The following is a 9,698-nucleotide window of genomic DNA, read 5'->3' as shown; positions in this document are numbered from 1 at the left end:
TCCTGGGGACAGAGTGGGGACACTGCCTCGAAGGAGGCTTTGCAGGAGGCTCCCACAGGCCCCACCCCATTCTGCAGGCCTGGGGGAGCCATTCCCTGCTGGCTGAGGGCGGCGATGCGTCCGGCGCACACGCTGGTGTTGCCCAGTCCTGGGTCCCCTGCACTCTTCTGAGCCTGCCCCACACGCGGCCCAAGGGTCAGGCTTTCCAGAAGCCTGGGATGCAACCCCACCCACTGCCCCAGCTCCCAGCTGGCCCCAGCCGGCCCCAGCCAGCCAGGGATCCAGATGTTCCCCCTGCCCTAACCGTGACCAGCCGGTTCCCGAATGGGCCAAGGGGAGGCCCCTGGGGAGGGGCTGATGAGGGAGGGAGGATGTTTGGCTCCTCAGACCTCCCGGGACCTCGTTTCCCAGCTCATGCTCCTAATGTGCTCGACAGATGGCTGGTTGGCCCCTGTTCAGCTATCCAAAGAGAAAAACAGGCCGGCAGCCGGCACTGCTCGAGGGCCTGGTGGAAGCACTCATGGGGAAGGGGGAGGCGCTGGCGGGAGAAGGCGGCGTGGCAGCTTTGAAACGCATGAGAAAGTTGGGGAATTGTATTTATTTACAAATGCTTAGAACCGCTGGCCCTCCCAAGTGGCCTGCTGCTGGGCCCTGGTCCAGCACGCTCAGGGTCCAGCCTGTCCGCCCTCCCGCGGCAGCTCTGGGAAGACTTTGAGAGCACAGCTTGCGGCCCAGCGGTGCCAGCCTGGAGCCAGGGAGGAGGCGGTGGGCGCCGCGAGTACTCACAGGCGCCAAAGGCAGGGTCTGCACACAAATCCTGTACACTGGGCTGTCCTTCGGCCGCACGCTGCGGAGTCCTTACCCACAAACACAGAGCCCGGTCTTGAGGCTGTCCTCACCGAGGCTGGAGGATCACTGAGCACCACGTGCTCAGAGCAGCGCGGCCACAGAACATGGGTGTTCACCTCCCAAGTCCACAATCCGTTGAGGCCAAGGCTGGAAACCAGCGGGAAGGGAAGGGGAAGCTGATTCTGAGGGGTTTCCCATCAGGGCTGGAGCAGACATACTGCCCGTAATCTCAGCCGGGTTTCACTCCCAGCTCCCTCGTGTGAGGGCCTGCAGACCCGGGGCTGCCTCCCCCTCTCTGAGCCTGCATTTCCCCAGCTGTGCCCGGTCATGTGGTGCCTGCTGGGCGGGGCGGGTGCAGGGGGGAAGACCAGCCGTGATCTGCTGCACCATCTTCTCCAGACGGCGCCATGGGAGGGAGCTGGGTGCAGTGGAAAAGCCCCAGCCTGGGAGTCCAGGATCTGGGCTCAAGCCCCACACGCCCCACGTCGCTGTGTGGCCCTGGTGAGGCACTCCTGCGAGCCTCGGTGCCCACTCTCCCACGGCACCCTCCCATGGCACTGCTAGGAAGGAACTTGAGGCCCACAGAGGTCGAGCACCTAATCTTTGAGGCCTGAGGTCAAGTTGAGCTTTCAGCCACCCAACCCAGGCCCCCTCTGCTCAGACCTGAGCAGGGCTGTGCACCCCTGCACGCCCCCCAGGCCCTCCTTCCCCACCCTACAGGCAAACCTGCCCTTGCTGCAGCGGGAGCTCCTGCACTGTGCACGCCTGGCGAAGCAGACGCCTGCCCAGTACCTGGCCCAGCATGAGCAGCTCCTGCTGGACGCCAGCGCCTCCTCCCCCATCGACTCCTCAGAGCTGCTGCTGGAAGTCAACGAGAACGGCAAGAGGAGGACGCCCGACAGGTACCTGTGGGCTCCGGGCATCTGGGCTGGGGGCACCATGGCCACGCGGCTCACGCTGCTCCCCTCTCGGTAAGAGAGGGAACCTCCTCTGGGGCTGTAGGCCCAGCCAGCCCACTCAGGCTGAGGGAGCGTGGCGAAGCATCCTAGGGCCAGCAGGCTTGGCGGCTGCAGGGGCAGACACCCCAGTGGGCTGCAGACTCAGATGCTCCGGGGAGCCTAGGAGGACAGGGAGGAGGCTGGTGGGAGGACGGCTGTCCCCTGTGTGCTGGGTGTGGACCCCGAGCGTCCAGGGGTCCAGAGTCCCCAGGTGCCTGGGCTGGACCCACTCTGCTGCTCCAGATACTCTTGTGCTGCTGCTGCCCAGGGGGCGGGTGGTCTCCAGTTACGGGAGGCTGGTGTATCCCTCTCCTCATTCCCAGAGCAGCGAGTCCGGCTCTTGGACCACCAGGCCTCAGGATCCAGTACAGCTCGAGCAGGGGTTGAGGCTGGCATAGGCCCTGGGAGAGGGGTGGCGAGTGGGAGTGCCAGGCTGGGCTTCCCAGGGCTGGTGTTTTGCTCCATGTTTCTGTCTCGCCCTTACGTGTCCTCTTTCTCTCTGCCCACACCTGTCTGCCTCTCACCCCGCCTGCACCTCCGTCCCTGGCTCTGCTATATCCACTGCCCCCACCCCGCCTGCTCTTGGGCTAGGACCAAAGAGAACGGGTTGGACCGTGACCCGCTGCACCCTGAGCACCTCAGCAAACGGCCATGCACCCTGAACCCTGCCCAGCGCTACAGCCCCAGCAACGGGCCCCCGCAGCCCACGCCACTGCACTACCGCCTGGAGGACATCGCCATGGCCCACCACTTTCGAGACGCCTACCGCCATGCGGACCCCCGGGAGCTGCGAGAGCGCCATCGGCCACTTGGTGAACAGTGTGATGGGGCAGAAGTGTGGATGCATGTTACAGGAGCACACGTGTGCCCACATGTGTACACCTGAGCATGTGGGCGCAAGGCACCACGGGCAGCTGTGTGCACCCGAACTCAGGAGACCCCGTCCCCCTTGCCTGGCACCATTCGGGGCCAGGAGGGTCCTGTCCCCCCCGGGGCAGGGTGGTGGCTGCAGAGGGGCCTGTCCTGGGCCCTGAGCCCACCTGTTCCCCTGGGGTGTGCAGCCTCGGGCCTGGAGCTGCCCACGTGGTTCTCATCCGAGTTTGGCGATTCCCACAGTGCACCTGCAGGCGGGTCACATGGCTCTGCATCTCAGTTTCCTCCTCTGTCAGCTGGGTCAGACCAGAGTCCCACCTCTCAGAGTCCAAGGCCCGGGGAGTTAATGCAGAGTCCAGCAAGGGCTGCCGTGAGGCCTGGCTGGTATCTAGAGCAGATGGTGGGCATGGAGACTCAGAGTGAGGCCTGGCTGGTGTAGATAACAGAGAGGTGGGCACGGAGTCTTGGCCTGAGGCCTGACGGGCATGGATAACAGAGAAGTGGGCATGGAGTCTCGGTGCATTTTACACTTCACTCGTTCCTGAGCCCGTCAGCAGGGTAGCGTCAGCACCCCATACCACAGATGAGGAGACTGGAGCCTGAGAGCACACATAATGCACCCACAGTCTCATAGCCCAGCCTGTCTGACTTTTGATGGCCTCTGTGCTGAGGACCCAGAGATGGTTAGGCCCAGCCCCACCCCAGGAGCCCTCCAGGACAGGCTGCAGGGAGGCCTCCAGTCTGCCATGCTGAAACAGAGACCCAGGGCACGGTGGGGCCCAGCAGCCGGGTCAGCAGAGGCCTTGCCCTGCACAAGGCCATTTCCCAGCCCCACCTTGCGGAAGGTTCCAGGGCCTGGGCCCAGGCAGCAGGTGACGGCGTCTGGCATGCTGCAGCCGGGCCGGGCAGGTGCTGACTCCCACCCGCTTCTGCTAATACAAAATAAACGCCAGCTGTCGGGCACATCTCAGCCACTATTTTGGTTGGGGTGTTGGTGCCGGCTGCAGCTTCACAGGCGGCAGAGCAGGGTGGTGACTTTGAGCTGTGGCTGCCACCTCCTCACCTCCTCTGCAATTTGGGGAGCCATTTCAGGTTCAGGGGCTAGGATATCTTTAGGGGCTGAAAAGGGTCCAAAGAGGGAGACCTCAGCCCCGGGAAGCATGAGCCATGGCCGAATGCAGAAAACAGTGGGGCCTGGAAGCCTCTGATGTCTCCAGAAGCCGTGGGCACAGCCACCACGAAAGAGTCGGCCACTGCCAGGCATCACTCATATCTCCCGTGGGTGCAGCCACCACGAAAGAGTCGGCCACTGCCAGGCATCACTCATATCTCCCGTGGGTGCAGCCACCACGAAAGAGTCGGCCACTGCCAGGCATCACTCACATCTCCCGTGGGTGCAGCCACCACGAAAGAGTCGGCCACTGCCAGGCGTCACTCATATCTCCCATGGGCCCAGCCACCACGAAAGGGGTCAGCCACTGCTGGGCGTCACTCACATCTTAGTTTCTGGTGACCTGTGGGAGTGGCCCCTGCGGCTTCAGTCCTGGAGCCTGTCAAAAGGGAAAACCTGAGACACGCTGCATTGAACAGAGTTTAAGCAAAGAACAATCCCCGAATAGGACAGGCCTCAGAGCCAGCGCGCTCCGAGAGCCCCGGCCTCCGCATGGCTGGTGGTGTTCACAGGCAGAGACAGGAGGCGGGTGCCGAGGCGGCAGGGTTGCATGTTGCTTGGCGTGGCCTCATGTTGAGTCGTGGGCGCCTGCGGGTGACCGCAGAGGGCTGCTGTGAATGACTCAGACCAGCTCCTCCCAGCGAGGTTACCCGTTGGTTCACCGGCTAAGGCAGGTCCAGGTCATGGTGTGACTTGGCACTGAGGCATCCTCAGGCCACGCTTAGTCTAACAAGGCCTTCCCAGACAGTGGCTGAGGACAGTGCTCCAGCTCCAGCCAGCCTCGGTCCACACCCCACCTCCACCGCTCTTAACCAGGCTTAGTTTCCTCAGGTGCAGGACTGAGACTGGACCCTCCCTTGGAGGCGTGTACCAGGTTGCAGGGGAAGAGCAGTCGGCCCAGAGGCCCAGGCAGCTCAGTAACCCAGGCATCCTCCGCGTTCACCGAGTCAACCAGCCCTTCCGTTACCCTGTCCGTAGTCCCCAGTGGGCACAGCCCATGGGTGGGGCCTGGGAGCAGAGGGCGGGGTCTGGGAGAATAGGGCGGAGCCTGGCTGTGGGTGGGACCTAAGCATGCACTTCCCCATCCACAGTGGTGCCTGGGTCCCGGCAGGAAGAAGTGATCGACCACAAGCTCACAGAGCGTGAGTGGGCAGAAGAGTGGAAGCACCTCAACAACGTGAGTGTCCACACAGCCACGCCCACACAGCCACGCCCACACAGCCACAGCCACACCCATGCACACAGCCATGCCCGCACACAGCCATGCCCACCCAGTCACGCCCACACAGTCACGCCCACACACAGCCACACACATGCACAGCCATCCACAGCCACGCCCAAAGAGCCACAGCCACACCCACGTGCACACCACACCCATGTGGCCACACCCACCCACACAGCCACACTCATGCAAACAGCCACACCCACACACACCACCCACACGAACATACACGGCCACACAGCCACACCCACCCACACAACCACACCCATATACACAGCCACACCCATGCACACAGCCACACCTGCACACTGCCACACCCCCCACAGCCACGCCCACAACCACGCCCATGCACACAGCCACACCCACACACTGCCACACCCACACACTGCCACACCCACACAGCCACGCCCACAACCACGCCCATGCACACAGCCACACCCACACACAGCCGCACCCATGCAAGTCACACAGCCACACCCACACAGAGCCACACCCCAAAGCCATGCCCACCCATACAGCCACACCCACAGATAGCCACACCCATGCACACAACCACACCCACACAGAGCCACACACACAACCACACCCACATACAGTCACAACCACGCACACAACCACATGCATACATAGCTACACCCACACACAGCCATATCTGCATGGCTACACCCATATGTAAACATGGCCAGGGCTCTGCCCCATGGGGCCTGGGACTGCTAGAGACAGCAGGACTGTGTGGGTGCCCCTGAGCTCCTGCCTGTGTGGCCTGCCCCATCCCTGCCCAGCTGCTGTGTCCTTCACCTGAGCCCCCCTCCCCCACTGTCAGCGCAGGCATCGTGTCTGGTGCAAGGCATCGCGAGAGGCACAGGGAGGAGGATTCCTAAAACCATCATGGCGGGCCTTGCCTTCCCTCCACTTTCTGCTCACTAGCTTGTCCCAGAGTCTATCCTGAGTCTTAACAAGAAGTGTGGGGGGAAAGCAGTGCTGAGACCTCTTTGAGGTAGGACATGTTAGGGGACGGTCCTGGAACTGGGCTCGTGAGAACCCACCCCCCCATCCCGCAGCACGTCCAAGGAGGGGTCGCCGGGCTCAGGGCCAGAACCCCTCCCAGCACTGTTGTCAGCCTCATCCCTCACCCTCGTCCTTTTTAGAAGGGGAGCCCAGGCAGAAAGCCAGGTCCCTGAGGCAGAGCCGCCCGAGCGGGTTAAAAAGGAGAATCATGCCGGGCGTGGTGGCTCATGCCTGTAATCCCAGCACTTTGGGAGGCCGAGGCAGGCGGATCACGAGGTCAGGAGATCAAGACCATCCTGGCTAACACGGTGAAACCCCGTCTCTACTAAAAAATACAAAACATTAGCTGGGCGCAGTGGCAGGCGCCTGTAGTCCCAGCTGCTCAGGAGGCTGAGGCATGAGAATGGCGTGAACCCGGGAGGCAGAGCTTGCAGTGAGCCGAGATCGTGCCACTGCACTCCAGCCTGGGTGACAGTCAGACTCCGTCTCAAAAAAAAAAGGAGAATCATAAACTCCTGTGTGCGTCTAAGCATGTGTCCTGTGTGAGTCTGGTACCCCAGGCGCCCGGCAGTCCCAGGCTAGGGACCCATAGTTCCGAGCGGTAGAGGTGGGCCCTCCCTCACCCCCTTGTCCTCGTGGGCAGTGGGCTGGTCGAGCACCCATCCTGTCCAGGGCTCTGGCCGAGTGGGCAGCACAGGGAGTGTCCCGTGCGCCCGGTCCCTCCGAGGTGCTGAAGCACTCTGCCCCGCCCATCCGCCTGCCCCCAGCTCCTGAACTGCATCATGGACATGGTGGAGAAGACCCGGCGCTCGCTCACGGTGCTGCGCAGGTGCCAGGAGGCCGACCGCGAGGAGCTCAACCACTGGGCACGGCGCTGCAGCGACACGGAGGACACGAAGAAGGGCCCCAGTCCCGCCACGGCCCGGCCCCGCAGCAGCTCCGCCGGCCCTGAAGGGTGTCAGCTAGGTGTGTGGCGGGTGGGTGGGGAGGGAGCAGACACCTGGGAGCTGTCAGGCAGGCAATGCAATGAAACGCCAGGCAAACAGTTTCACTTGAGAAAGAGGCACCTTTTTCACTTTGTACAGAAACTGCTTGGTCTCCCAGGAGCCTGGAGCTCAGGGCGTCCGGTGGGCCGGAGGCTGAGCTGGGAGGCCCTGAGGGTCTCTGCTCCTCCGCCTCAGTGATGAATACTGAAACCAGGAGAAGCCCAGGACACACACGGCTCCCAGCCGAGTCCGAGGTCCACAGCTCCAGTGCCCCCCCATGCCCGGGCACCGCCCTGGGTGCCTGGCGACTGAGCAAGACCTTGTCCAGGGGTACCTGGGCCCTCCCCCAGGGACGCGCACGCTCATTCCCTGCACTCAGGGCCCAGCCAGGGTGGGGAGAGGCAGCTGCATGGCCCATCCTGTGTGACACTGGCCCCTGTTTCAGACGTGCCCCGGGAGTTCCTGCCAAGGACCCTCACCGGCTACATGCCCGAGGACATCTGGAGGAAGGCTGGTGAGTGGGGGCTGCCCGGCGAGCGGTGCTGGTGAGTGGGGGCTGCCCGGCGAGCCGTGCTGTGGGAGGCCAGGGCCCCAGATGCCCCTCAGCAGCTCAGCTATGAGGAGCTTCTGTCTCCATGTGGGGGCTCAGGCTGTGGGGCTTTATGCATTCCGCTGCGTGGCTCACAGCGCGGTCAGAGTAGATCCACACTCAGGGCAGGACAGCTGCTACCTGTGCCTACCAGGAAACGGACCGGTGGGCGCCCAGCAGAATAAAGTGGGTCCCAGCCCTGCACACCCAGGAGGGCATGCAGAAGTACACACACTCAGAGCCTGGGCGCGTCAGGCACGCGGGGTCAGAGTCTGGGCAGAACAGAGTCAGAACATGGGCAGACGTGGAGCTGGGCGCTGGGCAAGGCTGTGGGGACATGTGCTTATGCTGTGGGGACCAGAGGTGGGGGAGGGGCTGGGGCAGAGCTGGATCTGTGGGTAGCGAGAGGGGTTAAGATTAGGGTTGGGGTTGGGGTTAAGGTTAGGGTTGGGGTTGGGGTTGGGGTTAAGGTTAGGGTTGGGGTTGGGGTCGTGGTTGGGGTTAGGCAGCGGTACCAGGGTCTCCAGCTGGTCTTAGGGTCTCTTTTAGTGATGGAGTTGAAACCTGGCCTCTCCAACTGGGCGGGCGGTTCTCCCTGGAGCTGCTCTGAGCCTGCCCCACCTTAGCACACATCAGGATCAAACAATGGGGTCAGGGAGCGTGGTCTTCTGAGGCCAGCTAGGTTAAAGGATGGCAAGTGCAGTGAGGATAACAGAGCAGGGTCTGGGGTGACAGCACAGAGCCCTGGAGGAGGGGGCTTCCTGGGCTGCGTCTGGGTGGGGCCAGTGGTGAAGGCGGAACAGCAGAGTTATCCGAGCGCCTCAGGTACGGTTCCTGGAGCAGCAGCAGCAGCTCCCCTGGCACGCATTAGGAATGCAGGTTCCGGGTGCGCCCCTGGCTGACCAGACCCTGGGGTAGGACTCGCCATTGCCCTGCAGGGGTGCAGCGCCTGGGGAGCAAGCTTTGAAANTCTCCATGTGGGGCTCAGGCTGTGGGGCTTTATGCATTCCGCTGCGTGGCTCACAGCGCGGTCAGAGTAGATCCACACTCAGGGCAGGACAGCTGCTACCTGTGCCTACCAGGAAACGGACCGGTGGGCGCCCAGCAGAATAAAGTGGGTCCCAGCCCTGCACACCCAGGAGGGCATGCAGAAGTACACACACTCAGAGCCTGGGCGCGTCAGGCACGCGGGGTCAGAGTCTGGGCAGAACAGAGTCAGAACATGGGCAGACGTGGAGCTGGGCGCTGGGCAAGGCTGTGGGGACATGTGCTTATGCTGTGGGGACCAGAGGTGGGGAGGGGCTGGGGCAGAGCTGGATCTGTGGGTAGCGAGAGGGGTTAAGATTAGGGTTGGGGTTGGGGTTAAGGTTAGGGTTGGGGTTGGGGTTGGGGTTAAGGTTAGGGTTGGGGTTGGGGTCGTGGTTGGGGTTAGGCAGCGGTACCAGGGTCTCCAGCTGGTCTTAGGGTCTCTTTTAGTGATGGAGTTGAAACCTGGCCTCTCCAACTGGGCGGGCGGTTCTCCCTGGAGCTGCTCTGAGCCTGCCCCACCTTAGCACACATCAGGATCAAACAATGGGGTCAGGGAGCGTGGTCTTCTGAGGCCAGCTAGGTTAAAGGATGGCAAGTGCAGTGAGGATAACAGAGCAGGGTCTGGGGTGACAGCACAGAGCCCTGGAGGAGGGGCTTCCTGGGCTGCGTCTGGGTGGGGCCAGTGGTGAAGGCGGAACAGCAGAGTTATCCGAGCGCCTCAGGTACGGTTCCTGGAGCAGCAGCAGCAGCTCCCCTGGCACGCATTAGGAATGCAGGTTCCGGGTGCGCCCCTGGCTGACCAGACCCTGGGGTAGGACTCGCCATTGCCCTGCAGGGGTGCAGCGCCTGGGGAGCAAGCTTTGAAAAGCTCCCCACGTGCTCGCCGCATGACCCAGCTTTGCACACACATGCCTGGGATGCCTGCGTGTATTTGCATGTACTTGTCCGCATAGGCATGAGGGCCATCAACGTG

At 62.9% G+C, this 9,698-nt stretch overlaps 1 protein-coding gene across 1 annotated transcript; it reads left to right on the top strand.

The window, feature by feature from the left end:
- Positions 1-436: 436 nt before the first annotated feature.
- LOC108525326 (protein CBFA2T3-like) lies at positions 437-8,013 on the top strand. Its single transcript, XM_017866337.1, has 6 exons — positions 437-582; positions 1,458-1,751; positions 2,439-2,659; positions 4,983-5,068; positions 6,889-7,087; positions 7,553-8,013. Exons 1-6 carry the CDS (start codon positions 437-439, stop codon positions 7,654-7,656), a joined length of 1,050 nt encoding a protein of 349 aa, XP_017721826.1. The 3' UTR covers positions 7,657-8,013.
- The last annotated feature ends 1,685 nt before the right edge of the window (positions 8,014-9,698 follow it).

This window comes from Rhinopithecus bieti, unplaced genomic scaffold, assembly GCF_001698545.2.
Source record: "Rhinopithecus bieti isolate Rb0 unplaced genomic scaffold, ASM169854v2 scaffold_37789, whole genome shotgun sequence".
In the NCBI taxonomy this organism is placed as follows: Eukaryota; Metazoa; Chordata; class Mammalia; order Primates; family Cercopithecidae; genus Rhinopithecus; species Rhinopithecus bieti.
Note: the sequence above shows the minus strand (reverse complement) of the source record. Positions and strands in the feature narration are given on the sequence as shown.

Coding starts and splice junctions, on each gene's coding strand:
- LOC108525326 (XM_017866337.1), top strand. CDS start 437: ATGGCTGGTTGGCCCCTGTTCAGCTATCCAAAGAGAAAAACAGGCCGG. Junction 1,752..2,438: donor AAGAGGAGGACGCCCGACAG/GTACCTGTGGGC, acceptor CTCTTGGGCTAG/GACCAAAGAGAACGGGTTGG. Junction 7,088..7,552: donor CCCTGAAGGGTGTCAGCTAG/GTGTGTGGCGGG, acceptor CCCCTGTTTCAG/ACGTGCCCCGGGAGTTCCTG.